The 16,176-nt window shown below is 49.4% G+C and overlaps 1 protein-coding gene and 1 long non-coding RNA gene across 2 annotated transcripts in view; one reads left to right on the top strand and one right to left on the bottom strand.

The window, feature by feature from the left end:
• The window catches only part of CTNNBL1 (catenin beta like 1), a 46,021-nt gene extending 34,767 nt beyond the window's left edge, over positions 1-11,254 (top strand). Inside the window, exons 14-16 of the mRNA XM_068700294.1 lie at positions 4,860-4,997; positions 5,597-5,669; positions 11,001-11,254. Coding sequence (XP_068556395.1) covers positions 4,860-4,997; positions 5,597-5,669; positions 11,001-11,089 — 300 coding nt within the window. The 3' untranslated portion in view covers positions 11,090-11,254. The remainder of the gene's footprint in view (positions 1-4,859; positions 4,998-5,596; positions 5,670-11,000) is intronic.
• LOC137865316 (uncharacterized) lies at positions 10,979-14,631 on the bottom strand. Its single transcript, XR_011101862.1, has 2 exons — positions 13,594-14,631; positions 10,979-12,594 (listed from the first exon to the last, which is right to left on the bottom strand). It is a non-coding gene; the product is annotated as an uncharacterized lncRNA (long non-coding RNA).
• Positions 14,632-16,176: the final 1,545 nt, after the last annotated feature.

Raw genomic sequence — 16,176 nt, 5'->3', positions numbered from 1 at the left:
CCTCCACGCTCCATTCATCCACCTCGAAACAGAACAAGAAATTATTTATTCTCTAGGTTTCGGTGTTGGTGTGTGGGTGTTAGAAATCAAAAAGCAGAGCTGATTTTTCTGGCTGAAATCTCGGTGTATGGGCAGCTTCTGTATAGAGCCCTTACCTGAAATGAGCGGAACTAGTGTATGTATTTACCCCTTATCAAAAAGGTCTTGAAGTTGGCTCTAAATATTATTAACACCTGTAGCAAACAGCCAACAGAGCAGGGGTGAAGGGAGTTGGAGTGTGAAGAAGCTTGTGTAGAAGCAATTTAATTAATTACAACCCATTCATGTTTACTGATAAACGAGAAGAGAAAGCACAAGAACTCAGACTTTCCTCCTGCCTCCAGAAGGCCGGTGTGCTTTTGCCCCAGTGCAGTGCTCTGTAGGCTGGAATGGCTGGAATAAACGGATCTCAGTTCTTCCTCCTATTAGTGCTAATAATAGGATTTGGCAGAAGCATCCCATATGTGCTTTGACCTTCTGCAATATATTTCAACAGAAAATATCAAAGCATTTCTCTGAGATTTGCTCATGTCACCTCTGAGAAGCAGATTTGTACTTTGCATGTGAAGGACATTGGTTTTTCAAAGCAGAGCTGTTCCGAGCCTGGTAGTAAAGATTAGGAGGTTAGAAATCTGGACAGGGCTGGACTAGAAATTTGTCCATTTGCAATCCCGATCATCTCGAGGCAGCACAGATGATATTAAGCGTGTCACCGTGCTACTACTTCTTGCTGTATCTCCCAGCAGGTTAGAGCATTGGGCACAGTGTATGAAATACGACATTCCAAGCAAGGAACAAGCCTCAACACTTCTGGAGTTACTGATTGCTTTGCTTTTTAGCATCCTAAAATGGTCAATGGGAAACGGTCTGCTGAGATCTGAAGTGGCTCAAGCGGTTTCCTCACGGAGAAGTAGGCAAAAGCCATCATTGTGCCTGTCAGGTCAGGGAATTATCTAGCTTTGACAGGATCTATGGCTGCTTTAACGTTTGTAGTTGTTGCACATGAATCATTGAAGTGGATGGTTTGAACGCTTGGTCCTTTAGAAGCTGCGCTTTGTCACCCGGGGGGTTTTGACCTTCCTCTTGCAGTGGAGGGCACGGTACCCAAAAAAATCTGGAATACGAATCCTTTCCTTTCTCCCTGCCCCAAAGGAAAAAAAGATGCCTGATGAATTTTTACACGTTCAGCCTATACTGAAAAGAGAGATTCAAGTCTGATGGACAGAGTATCCTGGTGTAAGTCTGGCATTACAAGAAGTGGAAACATGATTACACAAAGAATGATTGAAGGTATCATACCTGAAGTTTTATCTTTAGTAGTGCAGCTGGCATAAGAAGCTCCTGCTCTTGCTGTTCTTTTCCTTTTTTTTTTTTTTTTCTTTTAGCTTAGCTTATTTTTGTGATCTGGTTTATAGCTCAGCCCTTCAGACTGTGGCAGTGAAGGCGTGGAAATAGTTGAGAACAGAAGGGAAGGGAGGAATTTCTTAAGCCAGCTGTTTCTGAAGAAGAACAATTATTATGAAGCTGCACCATGAATCTGGACAATGAAAGAGGGTACGGTCCAGAGGGAGAGCCTCCCTTCGTCTCAGTGTTAACCAGACATTTGCTGCTGTGGGATCTGTTCAGAAGTGATCAGAGGTGATAACTTCATGATTACCCTGATTGCTACCTGAAACCCAGGAGCAAAGTCCGTAAGCATTTGTCTCTAACACCTGGTGCCTGTCTTAGCACTCTTCTCAGAGTTTTTAGGTAATGAAACCCAGTAAGGATCTTGTCCCTGTCTCAAATTCTTTAATCCTTTCTGTAGGAAAAGGTGCAAAACTGTGGCTTTCAACTCCCTCTAAAATGAGGCATAATTATAGGCGGCAGCAATAGCCTCAGCGATCCCTAAAAATGGCAGGAGCAGACGAGGATGGTTTAATATTTTTATAGTTCAGTGGAAAATGATGCTCACGGGTTTATTCAGTAAAATATTCTCAGCAGATACTTTGCGCTATAATGACTTACAAATTACATGCTAATTGTGCTACAGTTAAGTGATTCCATCCTTGAAAGGGAGAGGTGGAACTCCTAGCGGCTCCTGGCTGGTATTAGCCCAGTGTTCAAGTCCAGGTCAGAGTGACAGATAAATTGCCTGGACCTGTGCTGAAAGCAGGAGGTGGTGGTGGCCGGGGAGGTGTCAGTGCCCTGTGGAAAGAGCACACCGGAGGTCACGGGAGCGTGTGCGGATTTTTCAGTGTGGCCGAGTTGAGGCTGCCTGTGCTGGGAGGTTTCCTGGGAAATGGCCAGCAGGCTGGGGTGAGCTTCCAACTTTCCTGCTAGAAGCACTGCCTCGCTGGGCTTTGCTGGGAGAGGTGAATAAGATGTAAGGAAGGAGGATGCAGGGAATCTTCTGGGCCCCAGTCCGGTGGCTGTGGAGCAGATGTGGTCTCTGGCACAGATCGGCAGATCCGTTGTATCTCTAGGTTTGGGTCTTTGCTTGACACCTTGAGGCCTGTCAGTCCTGCCTCATTAGTGCGAGAGAAGCTCATTTTAGCTTCACAGAAGCCCATCTCATTGCTGTCTTCTCCCATCAGCAAGGGGCATCTCAGCACATATTGTTGGCAGATTAGAAATGGCATCTGAGTGCTCATTTGGAGGTTAGCAACTTGACAGCTTTGAAAGAGAGACAAAGTGGAAAGGTGGCTGCTTGGTACTGTACTGGGAGGCAGATTAGCATTTAAAGTTTGGGTTTTTTGTTTTTTTTTTTTTGTTTGTTTTTTGAAAAAAAAAAAAAAGGGCTGTGAAAAGGTACCTCAGACTGTATTTGTCTTCTAATTTGTATCTGCTTAATTCACTGGTGCAAAATAATCTCGCTTCTGTGCCGAGAGGGGCTGTTGTAACTGCTGCCTTCGCTGTGTAATCAAGGCGACAGTTGCCTGGATCCTGCTCCTGTGATCACCGTGCTTGGATCAGAATACAGAACAGGAATGGGCTTTGTTTCCTGCTCTGGTGATTCAAAATCCTTGCCTGTTGATATTTTTCTGTTCAGGAATTTAGCACTGAGTTTTGAGAATTGAGTGACTTCTCTTTTTTTCTCATGGGGTTTTTGGCTATTTCAGTGAGTAGCTGCCGATCTCTGGCTTGCCAGGTGCAATGGTTAGTTTTAGAGACCAGATTTGACCAGATTCATTTAATTTGGCATTGATGTAGGTGGGGAATGTTGCTCCTTGCATAAAATTGGATTTCTTTTTACTGGCAGGAGCTTGCACGCAAGCTTTGTGCAGTCATGCCTGTGCCCATGATTTTGGAAGCATGGAGTAAATCACAGTTTGCAAATACTGGAGCCTAAAGGATCTGATGCTAAAGCACCCTGCAGGGTAGCCAATGTGGTTGTCTTATGACATTGGTAATTAGGCATTGCTTTTTAAACTTGTTCTTTCATTGGCAAGCTAGATTCCTAGGAGGAAAGGAAAAATATTTCATTACATGTGCTTTCTTCTCTGACTTTTGGGAGGCAGCAATAAACAGCTGCATTTCTAAGTCACTTAATCAGATTTCCGTATAGTGAGCATTTATTGCACTCTCCAGTGAGAAGTGTACAGGATTAGTTTTCCTTCTTGTGCCTAAAATACTCCACCTATAATTAGATGAAAGGCTTTGGCTTGATAAAACAGGAAAATGTGGTAGCTTAAATCAGCTTTGGTGCTGGTCACCTTGCGTGTGTTCACTTAGAGCATGTGCATGTGGAGAAAGTGCTCGGTGAGCGTTATGGGTACCGTGCTCGCTGGTGATGGCTCTAATGAGAAAATATTGCTCTGCTGGTGTGTGCCCACCTGCCACACTGCTGCATAATGAGTAACCCGAGCTGCAGCAAGCTAGCAGCGTCTGACAAGCTGTTTCCTTGATTTAAAAACAAAACCAAAAAACAAACCCCCAAAACACAAAAGGTCATGCATGACATCAGTTACTCTGGTCTGTTGGTCTCCGTGAAGAGTAACGCTGGGTTCACTCTGGATGGAGTGGGCCTTTCCCCAGACAAAACTGATCAGAATTTCTTGCCAGGCTGTTCTTGCCAGTGCTGTGAACAAAATGCTCTGTCCGAACCAGAAGGGTGGAGTGGCCTCTTGCATTCTGCCTTTGGGCTCCGTTTGGGCGGGTCTGTCTGGTGAAACACCGTTCTGAGAAAGTTCTGGCAGTGTTTGGAGAAGCAGCGAGAGCCCTCGGCCATTGCCCCAGGAACCAGAGCTCTCCTGGCAGCGTGCTGCAGCTGGAGGCTTGGCCCTCTCAGGCTTCCTGCCAAACGCTGTTGGAAGATCAGGGCTGGGAATGGTAAAATTTCACTTGTGCAGAATTTTGAGACCTGGTTTCTCATTCATCAGCTGGTGATGGAGTTGGAAGCCTGGTAGGTCTTTGAGCTGGCTGGAGTCATGTTCTGCACTGCTTACCAGCACCCTCAGATGGCCAGTAGGAGAACATGGGTTTTGTTCCGTTTTGACAAAACTTGCAAGTAGTAAAACACTGGTTTGTTTCACATTCACGGGCTGTAATCACTCGGTTTAGGAGTGCAGTTCGTATGTTTACATTAATATTTACATTTGCAGGTGGACACACTTCACAACCAGCAACGGCAAAACCTTGCTCAAAATTGACTGAAATGTTTTGTGAATTTAAATGAATTATTAAAAGTAGTATTTCTTTGGTGAGAAATGGATGGATGTTCATATCTTGGGGGAGCAAAGCGTTTAAGAAACCACAATTATCACCAGTGTTTTGCCTTTACTAATGGAAAGTACTTTGAGAGCCAGTCTCGACACCCTTTTCTTTGCACTGCTTTACAGGACATGGTACGTCGCGGAGAGATAATAGATGATGACATGGAAGATGAATTCTATCTTCGTCGCCTGGATGCTGGTCTCTTTGTTCTACAGCTCATTTGTTACATCATGGCAGAGATCTGTAATGCCAATGTTCCCCAGGTAAAGCTATATCCAAGGTTGGCAGATCACCTGTGTTTCCATCCATGATACAAACAAGGCAATAAATCCTTGCAGATATTACCTCTTAATCCTCTCTTTCTGTAATTCCTTTTCTGGGAGGAAACTTACTGTGCTTGTGTCCATGCAACTTTGTGAACTTACAGCAGTTGGGAGGGCAACGGTAGGTACAGAAGCTGACGTTTAACACTGAGCTCACACAGCCTGCCATAAGCAAGGTCACAGCTTGAAATGGAAAGGCCCAATTTGTACCACTGCTGAGAGCAGCAGAAGAGGATGTTCTCTCAGAAGGCCTCTTGAAAGCACAGGCTGCAGCAGGTGACTTTTCCTGAACTAAGCAAAATACTGCTCCTCTGCTGTCACCAACGCATTTGTGACTTCATGTGGTGACTTGTACCTGTGCCACGTCTTCCTGAAGGCTTTTAAGTGGGTGCTCTGGGACTGTGGGCTAGCAAGGCTGAGTTGGGTTTTGTGGTACTTGGGGTTTCTGCTTGCACCTCAAAGAAAGTTGCAAAAAGTAGAGTTGTGCATGGTTTTCTGTTGTTGAAGATTACTTTCTTCTGTTTCCTGTCCCTGATCAGATTCGTCAAAGAGTTCATCAGATTCTGAACATGAGGGGCAGCTCCATTAAAATTGTTCGACATATTCTGAAGGGTGAGTTCAGCTATTCCTACGCGCGTCTCGTTCTTTACCAGGATCAGCATGGTCATCACTTGGTAGGATGAGCCTTTGCATGTAATTCTCCTTGAGTTCATGAGCAGCCTCATGCAGCAGTTACGTTCTGAGGTCTGGGCAGGGCTGGAATCGCTGGGATAAGAGTTGTGCCTCACCTTGGGGTGAGGATGCTCGCTGTTGGCTGCTGTCACGTAACACCATCAGCTGCAGACTGGCTGGGACTTGCTGCTGACTTTAACACTAGAGTAAATATTTAAGGGAAGTGTATGTGCATGCTAGAGGGAGGAACAGTGGAGTCTCATCTTTCATTAACATGGTCCTGTACTTTACCATCTGCACCGTATTAGTATCCACGGTGTATTTGTCTTGCTCTTAGTGTCAGATTAATATGGATTATAGCATTAAAGTATCCTCTGTAGCTTTAAAACGTAGCTGTTGTGATTTGCAATCCTGGTTCTAAAGTACTGCTTGTTATTTTGAATGCTTATGTTGAATTAGAGCAGTGCTTATTTGAGCTGTGGCTCTCATCTGGAGCCTGCTGTCCTTCAGCAGAAGCAGCCATTGGACAGGGGAAGGGGAGGACAGGGCTCAGGACTCCCCCCTCAGCCCCCCTGAGCTGTGAGATGTGGCTGGAGCAGCGCTGATCTGCTGCCCCGGGAGAAGCCTCTCCTGTTTTAGCAGAGGGTTGTGTGGGGCCGTGTCTGCTCTTGAGAGGCTGTGCTGCTGTCGGTGAAGAGTAAGGAGCTCTCTCTTCTGAAGAGGAAGGAAAGTCAGCTGCATCTCTGGGGTGCTGGGCTCTGGGTTGCGTTGTTTTGATGTTTCTGCTTTCCTAGGGAATAACAATGATGTGCTCCTGGCCTTTTCTTTTTTCCCTTCAGCAGTGGGAGGTAGAGGCAGCCTTTTTTTCCTTGCAGATCCTGTTGTTTTTCTCCCTTCACATATGCAGGAAAGAGAGGAGATGAGAAAGATAGCTGGTATAAAAAATAGGAGTGATTTTCTGACACTGAGACAACCTGCGGCTATCGGCGATCTTTGGCCCTTGTCCTTCCCCAGCAAGTTCAAGCTGATGCCTGCTGATGAACGGGGAGGGGAGTGGGACTGGATAGGATGCCTTTTCTGCTTTCAATTATGATACTTAACAATTCCTGCCTCCAAACTGCCCACTTGCAGCTTCGGATGTGACACGCGACCATGTTCAGATTCCCACACCTGACCTGGGCCCCAGGTACCCGGGAGATTTGTCTGCACGCACGCCTCATGTTCGCTCCCGTGGCGTGTTGATTTACATACTGAGCTTCCCTTCCTGAACTGAAGGGCAGCTGCATTAAAATTTCATCTGATTTTTTTGTCACAGGCAGTGACTTGCATTGTGAAACTTTTTCTATGGCTTTATCATGTCTTGCAAGCTGCTTATGGAAAGTGCAGATTGTACAGCAATTTCAGGAGTCCCAGCAGGGATACGTGCACTTCCTAAGGAGACCTTCAATGGCATGTTAATAATACAGGTGATGGATACAGTATTTGGGGCTGTCTTTCAGCTCTTCTCCGGCTGTCACACTTGTCAGTTTTAGGGACTTGTGCCTTCACGGTTGTCAATAGCTTCAGAAATGAATTTGTTGGTGGGCCCTTGTGAAGCACTGGAACGGGGAACCAAAAGATTCCTGGCAGGTAGGACTAGTACAGAGCTCACCTGCAGCCTGTGCTGCTGACATTTAGTCTTGGTTAGGACTTACACCCTTATGTTCCAGTATCTCCTCAGTGTGGATCCACCAGCTTTTATCAAGTTACACCGCAGGTAAGCATTTGCCTCTCCAGAAGAGCTGTTCCATTGCCTGTCTGAAGTACTGGTTTGGTGTTGGACCCTGGAAGCCTGCCTGCAGGCTGTAGGCCACTGGGGGATTTCTGAAATTACCTGGCATGAGGAGCGTAGGAGATTATATTCAGAGTGACTGAGATGTTGGGAGCCTTCAGCACTGAACCATTCCTAATCCAGCTTCCGGCTGCTCTCAGGACAGTTGAGGGCTGCTTGATTTTTACTTTTTTTTTCAGTGTTTTGCTCTTGTTCAGTTTTTATTTTCTATTTTCGCATACTAATTAGGTGCTTGGTTTTTTAGTTAGATTTTTATGGCCTACATATTCTCCATGTTTCTCTGGCAACCTGACAGCTGATGGATCCCTTGGGGTTGCTCAGAATCATTTCTGATGCAAGTGCGGAAGCAGGACTGCTTCCTTACGGCAGGACTTTCGGGGGGGAGGAGTGGGCAGGGAATAACCAAAGGCTCATTAAACGCATTTCTGCAGGCTGACCAGTCCTCCCCCAGTTCCTCTTCCTTGCAGATCAGGCGTTGCTTGCAGTGGGACGGTTGGCTTGTTTTTAGGAAGAACACAGCTGAGAGCTGTGTGCTGGCTGGGAGGGCGCTTTGCAGGGAGGCTGCTCCCATCAGGGGGCCGTGCCTGCGTCGGGGACGTTTGGTCTGCGTCTCCCCCAGCCGAAGGAGCGAGGCACACACCTCCCCAGGCAGCGCTGCTCGGCGCAGGCCATGGAGCTGTGTGGGTGCTGGGTGGCCCTGAGGCTCCTTGCCTGGCACAGGCACCCAAGGCCTGGTTAAGCCTTGGGCTTAGGTCAGGTAGTGGGCATGTCAGGGAGGTGCTGGGTGGGATACCCACCGAAATCCGACCCAAACCCGTTAGCGTGTGTAATCACAGAGGGAAGGTAAGTGTGTTTTAAGGACGATGCTAAATTTGGCATTTGTGGTCCCTCGGTATGTGCAGGCTTTATGGCTTCCAATATCCATTACAAGCTTCAATATTTCCCTATTGATTTTTACTGTTCTGTAACCATTGTATTTTGTCTAATGAAGCAGAAACCAATCTTAGGTCCCTTCCCTTTGTGTAGCTACAGAGACGTGTAAGCTCTGTTTAACTGTTGGCAGAGGGAGCCTACGTTTGATTTTTGCTGTCTCACTGAAGCGGTAGAATTTTAAATAAGAAAGTAAATACATAAAATCTCATTGGATGATTTTTTCTTAAACCTGGTTCTGGGGGCTTTATGTGGTCTTTTCAAATTACCAACTGTTGGTAGCCCAGTAAACAGTCTGCCGTGGGAGTCGTGGGGTTTTTAGTCTTAAGAAACCTAAATATTTAGGAGGAAAAATGCTGAGCTTTTGCAAAAGACGAGAGGAATTCCTCGTGGCTTGTTTTTGCTGTCTTACTGGGACAATAGAGGGGCAGTGGCATTAGTGGCAGCTCCACCGCTTGTGCTGTGGTTCAGTGCCTGGTGGGCAAATGGCCCGGCCGGGCCACCAGCCCCCTGCCTGCGGCCACCCTGCAGAGCCCTGCAGAGCCCTGCCCGCCGGGTGCACCCCCGGGGCCCTCGGGGCTGTGCCAGCAGGCAGCCAGCTGGAGGAGTCCCTCCTCTCCTCTCCTCTCCTTTCCTTTCCTTTCGCTTGGGTGCTCCTCGGAGCTGTCAGGATGTAGCGGCAGCCAGGAAAGCGTTGCCCTTGGGCTGCAATAAACAAAGGCAGTTGCAGTGGCTGCATCTGTTTCAGAGGCACTTAGTCTGACAAAGCACAGGAAAGGTCTCGTTTGGGGACAGAGCCTGCTCCTCGCTGTGCTCCCCGGGGGGGCCAAGGCTGTTCGACAGAAAGCGCTCTGATAGTGCCCGAAGGGGACAGGAGAACCTGAGCTAAACGCCTGGGCTCTGCAGCTTGTTCTCCTGGGAATAACCCTGTGTCTGCCGCGCTGCGATTCCCCTCCAGCACAGGAGGACACAGGTTACGGTCCCTGCCATGCAGCCCTTTGCCCCCGGGGCCCTGCCCTTCTGCAGCTAGCTGCTGTGCAGGTGGCTCACCGAGTGCTCCAGCAGCTGCAACGAGCAGCTCCACGAGCTCACCGCCTGCGATCCGTGTGGGGGAGAAGCTTTTCCGCCCTCTGAAGGCAGAATTCCCTGCGCTCGTCCCCCTTCTCCAGGACTGAGAGGCAGACAGGTTGACTTGCAGCAAACCTTGGTGTTTTCCACCTGCTCTTGTTACAGGTACTGTAGCAGTTCATAAATATTAAAAGGATTTCTCCCAGAGGCCTTGGCAAAGAATTCTGCTTTTTGTACATGGAGAGAGAGAGAGAGAGTACACACATGGGGGGAGACTCCCACATCAGCTAACTTCTCCCTGTCCTCACTCCTTTCAGTGCTCTTATAATAAAGGCTTTGATGGAGCTCAGAGGCATGTAGCAGTGCTGAACGTATAAATATTAAAGCAAACTTTCTACAGCAAGTTACTATTCAGATGCTGAATACAAGCTGTTCTGTTTGTTTAGGAAGAAGGGAAAGAATGAGAGAAGGCGGAGGCTGGAAAGCAGTGTCTAACCAAGCAGTCTGCTCCTGATTTACTAAGATTTGTTCAGGTCCTTGCTTTTGCAGCTCAGAATCTGCTTTTTAGTTTTTCTTTTTAAGCCATCTTTGAATATGTAGGTTCTGTTAGCAGGAAGGAGCAGGGTTGCAAGGGAATGAGAGCTGCTGGCTTGAAAAGAATGTCAGGAAGGAGAGCTGCAGAGGGAATCTCTGCTGTGCAGTGTTTGGCCATGTGCTTGGATAAGCAAGACCTTGATTGGGGTCTAGTTGAAGACAGGGAGTTTGCTTTGTAGTGAATTCTTAATTGGTGTGTTTCCTTCCATATGATTTAAAAGCACTTGTAGATTCAGGAATGATCTCCACTTTACTAGTTTTACAAAAATCCCAATTCAGGGTGCTTGGGAAACAGACACGTTAAACCTAAAGTTAGGGAAGTGTAACAGCTGTGTATGGGCTCCTGCCTGACCTTCCTGGATGATGCATGGTGTTAGAGGAGACCTGGAAAGCTACTGATGTCCAGAGCTGTTCCGAGTTTCTTGGTCTGAAAGTGGTGAGCACTCCAGCTCTCCAGTCTAAACAGCTGCCAGGGGGCTCCTCCTGTGCAGGGGTTGGGAAGAACGCCGTCAGCTCTCGTCGTGGTCAGACCCTGGGGAAAGGGTAACGTTGGTGAGCGTCTGCTTGCTTCTCGTGGAGCTTCATGATGAGAGCAGCATGTTTTTGCTGTAGTCTGTTTGCTACAAAATGTTAATGAGGGGTCAGTAGGTGTTTATTATGCAAAGCTTTAACCCCGGAGATTGGGGGGAAAAATCCATCAGTGCTCCTTACATAAATTCCCATGCAGTTGTTGGCAGTGGACACAGATTTAGATTCTGCTGTGGTACCTCTGTAAGAGAAGTTGGACATTGGTCATTAGTGTCTTACTCAACATCTGTTTTTCTGCCTGTCTGCTTTCTTTCCCACAGAGTATGCAGAGAACATCGGGGATGGGAAGAACCAGGAGTTCCGGGAGAGTGAGCAGAAGCGGATCATGGACCTGCTGGAGAATTTCTGAGGACCTGGCGGCTGAATTCTGTATTTCCCTAGGAGGATGCAGCGTCTGGCTCTCTTCTTTTGCTGCCCTCTTCCAGCCCTGATTGCACGATAAAAACAATGTTTCTATGAAACTATTCTAAATGGGATTTTGGAGATATTAAATATAGTTTGCTTTTTTTTTTAATTCTTTGTTTGTTATTTAAGTCCTACTATGAGTGTGACTGTAGGTGCTTACCTTGCAGTAGGGTATCTCAAAGATGTTTCAATTTTTTTCCCAAAGTCCAACAGCAGTGATCAGAGCACAAAACAATATGACAGTATGATGCTTAGGAGCAGGGTAAAGAGGAAGCACAGATAGCTCAAGACAACTGTAGCATGTTACTCCAGCCCAGTGCACTAAGGAGAACATGCAGCCCACTTCGTGGGGAGGTTGAGGAGTTGGGTTGGGGTGTGTCCAGTTCAGCTGTTCTTCAGCGGGTTGCTGGTCTCTGCCAGAGCACAAACCAGGAACTACAACCACTTTAACCATTCCTGCTAAATCTTCCCCAGGGTGAGTCAGAAGCAAAGGCAAGTTTTGGCACAGGTTGGTCAGCTCTCACCCCTCCTGAAGGGGACATCGGGGAGGTTCTGTCCGGGTTCCACTCAAAATGAGTGGGGAAGGTAAGTGGTCAATAAAACGCCCAAATGCCATCAACTTTTCTTTTCACAGTCTGCTTCAGGACTTGGCTGCGCATGTTCTGCAGAAAATCAGTATTCTGAGTCTTGAACTGGGAGTCTGGCTTTTATAGCAGCACTAAGTCCACCAATAGAAAGGGGAGAGCCCCACTAATGCCAGCTCTTCCAGGTGCAGAAAGCTGCAGAAAGACCAAGTGATTTGCCTCTGGCTGACTTATTGATCGCAATGAAACAGGCCACAGCTCATTTTTCTGTTGCCCTTCTGCACTTGCAGTGTAATTTCAGATGCCAGCCTGCCGAATCTCACAGCTTCCCCGAGCAGGGACTCCCAGCTGGGACGGGAGGTGGCTCAGATGATTTTCCTGCATCCTTTTTTCTTCTGCTAAAGTTAATGATTGTCATCACAAAACATCACAGCTCCAGTAAGCTGGGCCCTGCCTAATTTAGAGAGATTTGCATGCTGGCAGCATTCATTTTTTATCTCCAAGAAAAATGCATTGTCAGGGAAGCTTAAAGGCTGCCTTCAATCATGACTGCAGCAGGCGCTGCTGGCCTGGGTGGCATCAAATGCAGTTTGGGGGATCGGCGTGGAAGTCGTGGTTTCAGCAGCTAAAGGAACGTGCAAAAACACTTTTTCAAGCTTTGTTTGAATTCCTCATTTCTTTTCTTAAATTATTTTCACCACCTACCCCCCTTCTCCATTTCCCCCCCCCCCCCCCCCCCCCACTTTTAGTTTTTGACTTTACACGAATCTTGGACTTCTTCCCTTCCACACCACGGGCAGTGCACTTGGGATCAAAGCTGGTCGTTGGATCTTCCTCCAGGCAAGTTCCTTGTCCCACTGCACACCTGCATTTGAAAAGCAGAGGAGAAAGGGAGGTGACACAAACAAGGTGTTTTGAGGCAGAACAGGAGGAGGAACTTAATGAACATGAAGCAATTTTGCAAAGCAGGGGAGCACATTGGAGGGGGGAGGTAGGGGAGGTTCTTGAAAATAGTAATAGAATCTACTTGAGTACAAGCTAAGGTTTTGCGTTATGCTTTTTGTTTTAAATCTAAAGATGCCACCTTTAACGTGACCTCACCCAGTTTGCTGTGTGTGTGTGTGCCCGGCTGCTGCACACTGTGAGGTGCTGGCAGTCCTGGTGCTGTGCACGCTCAGCGCTGGGCTCTGCTCCCGGCGGCCGGGGGCTCTCCAGCCGTGGCTCTGGCAGGAGTGAAAACGCCTCCCTTGTACTGCTCTGGCTGGAGTTTTGCTTTCTGGAAGTAAATTTCTCTTCCTTTAATATTTTCCATTCTAGATGTCGTAGCTGAGTTACTAAATACAGAGACTGGGCTGAAAATAATTCCCTGCTCCAGTGGCTGGGCCGCCAGCTTCCCAGGAGCAGCGCTGCCGGAGGAAGCTTGGGCTGCTTGTAATGAATGTTCCTGCTTTAGGAGGCAGCTTTTCTTTGATTGTGTTTTTTTTTTTTCCCCCTTTTGTAATTTGTGAGCTCTTCAAAGTGCTTCCCCAAAGCCTGTAAGTCTCTGGGTAGTTCACTGAAAGGATCGGTGCTGGAGCTGTGATGGGTTCGCTTGGCACCTCGGGGGAGCTGCCTGCAGGTGCAGGGGCTCAGCAGCGCCCTGGTGCTCCGAGACGATGGCGCTGGGTGTGCGGGGAGGCTCCCCCTGCCCTGGCAGCCCTGTCCTGCTGGCCCAGCAGTGCCCTTGTCCCTTCCCTGGGGTTGGCACAGCCGGCTCCCAGCAGCACGGGCCCGCTGTCAGGGTGCTTTCTGTAGCTCTTTTTCTCCCTGAGCTGCCGGAGAGACGTTGGAGGGGATTATGAAAAGCCAAAATGCCAGCGCTTACCTGAGCACGACGCAGTCTTTGTGTCTCTCTCCTGATAGATAAGGATGTTCCAGATGTTGCTGAGGAATTAGCACAGAGCTTGTTATTACAAGTCAGGCTTTTACAAGACAGATGATGAATTCTCTCCTCCTAATCTCCTAAGGATTTCAGAAGCCAGGAGCCCCGCTGCACACACGTTAGGATCCTGGTGATCTCTGCGTGCCACAGGGTCTGGAGGCAGCGCCCTGCCCGGGACGTGTGAAACCCCCAATCTCCTAAAACCCCCCCAGCAAAGCAGGGCAGCCTCGCAGTGCCCCCTGCGCAGTGCCTGGGGCAGGGAGCTCGCCCCCATCCCCTGCTGCAGGGCAGTGGCAGGGGCTGGGGCTGCCACGCACGTGCCCTGGGCACAGCCCTGCTGCGAGGAGCCGGGTCCTCTGGCTTGGTGTTCGGATGGGCTGGGTGCCCACCTGGGCCCTCTGTTATTAATTAAGATAATTATTCAGCTAAATGTGCTGCTGCTGCTGCTGCAGGCCAGCTCATTTTTGCTGCCATGTTGAGCGGTACAGAAATGCCTCGGAGGTATGAAGACCGGCCCCGGGAGCCTGAGCAGCTGTGAAAAATGTGGTTATTGGAATTGGGGGAGGATTAAAGGGTTGAGCTAATAACAGGTTTTCTTATCGGTGGGTTGTACAACGTCGGGTTTGTTCCCTGGCTTAGCTTCTGATATTTTTGACCAGGGGTTGAAGTTCGGGGGCAGCATCGTGGTTGTTGGCTTTGGGGTTGGATGCGCTTACAGGGAGGGGGGGAGGCTGAGCAGCCCCTGAGCTGCTGGAGACGGCCCCGAGCACGTCCCCACTGCAGTGACAGGAGGTGGCCCCAAATGTGTCCCCACCAGGCGGCTTCATCTGCACCTCCGAGCCCCAGGCAGGCGCATGGAGCCCCCCGTGTCCCCCTTGGGGCCTGGGGCTGGGCACTGGGGCTTGCGTTTTGCTGGGGTCCCCTGACACAGGGACGCTGCGGTGGGCAGCTTGGTTGGGGATGGGCTCGGGCCCTGAGCTGGACCCCGCTGGGCGATGCGGGGTCGCGGTGCGGGGGCAGCCGAGCGCGAGGGGGGAGGAAGCGATCCGCATGGCACGGCGCTGGGCTGGGGTTTCTTGTCTCTGATTGTAAACAGATTTGACTAAAGAGGTAAATTAGAAGTTAATTAGAAGGAACGTGATTGATGAGGCACTCTGGTGATGGGGAGGCAGGAAACTCGCAGCCCAAATGGAAGGGGAGGGTGGGCGCTCTGCGGCAGCAGCTCCGCACCCCCCATCCCCGCAGCCCCTGCGGGAGGGGTGCTGAGCGCCCAGCGCTGCGTGGGCAGGGGGCAGGGGCTGGGGCTGGGGGTGGGCGAGCAGGAGGCAACGGGGGGCAGCTGGCTGGGAAGAGCCCCTGGGTGCCGGCTCCATGGCCATGATGGGGCTGCAGCCCCTGATGGTGGCACCGGGGGGGTCCAAGCCCCAGCTGCAGAGCCCGTGGCTTCCCTGGGGGGGGGCAGCAGGAGCTGGCAGGGGCCCCGCGGCGCGGCTGGATCCATCTTCAGCCCCGCTCCCACCTGAGCCGCTCTAAACGGGGAGAGACGAGCGCAAATCACGGCTGAGGAATCTCTCTTGACATCCTGGTGGAGAGACCCAGGTGACACTAAATAGGAAGAGACACTGTCAGAATTGGGAAACAAACCTTCCGCAGCACAAATAAGTCACTAAAGTTATTGATTTTTTAAATTTTTTTTATGAGACCTGGATTTCAGGAACTGCTTTTCTCTTATAACAGTCAATAATAAGGAGGGGAAAAGGGTGTTTTGTTTTTCCCTTCACTTTTTTTTTTTTTTTTTTGGTCCTTTAAACAATGGTTTGGGGACAGGGAACCATTGCAGAAATGATTGGCAGCTGTGACAGCGCTCCTCTCCATTGGGAAACTGATGGTGGGTTTTGCAGAGGAGGAAGGAGTTAATGGACTGGAAACGAGCATGAATTGTTCTCTAAAGTAATAATTCTTTCCAAGTAATTTTCTCCTGAATTTTATACTTTGGGTAATCCTGCCTAGCGTGGGGGCAGCTCTGGGCAGAGACCTGTGACTCCCCGCAGCCCTTGCTTGGTGCTGGTGCTGCTGGCTCCGTGCTGCGGGGACGCTCTCCCGCTGTGGGGCAGGGCACGGGGGCAGCGGCAGCACCGGACCCCAGCCCCCCCCTCACCTTCCTGGGTGCCCCCCCCTGACCCCCTGGGGCTGCTGCTTACAGGCGCTGCAGTGCTGCTCGCCCATCCGAGCTCTGGCCCTGCCCTGCCCTCCTCCCCTCGCTCCTTTTTAACATCTGCCCGCTCCAAACGCGCGCTGTCTCCCTGGCTTATTGCCTCTTGGATGATTTGTGGAGGAGCAGGTTGTAATTTTGGATGTTGGTAGCATTGTTTTCCTGCAGCGCAGGCAGACCTTTGCAAATAATCTAATAATGCAGGAATGTCAAACTTCAGCTGTGGAAGGAAATCCTTTTATACAGGGATTGTCAAGTCTCTAAGCAGGTATCAGGACGGAGCTGGCTCTCAGTGTGCAGGGCATTTACTCTGC

This window comes from Anas acuta, chromosome 16 (assembly GCF_963932015.1).
Source record: "Anas acuta chromosome 16, bAnaAcu1.1, whole genome shotgun sequence".
In the NCBI taxonomy this organism is placed as follows: Eukaryota; Metazoa; Chordata; class Aves; order Anseriformes; family Anatidae; genus Anas; species Anas acuta.
Note: the sequence above shows the minus strand (reverse complement) of the source record. Positions and strands in the feature narration are given on the sequence as shown.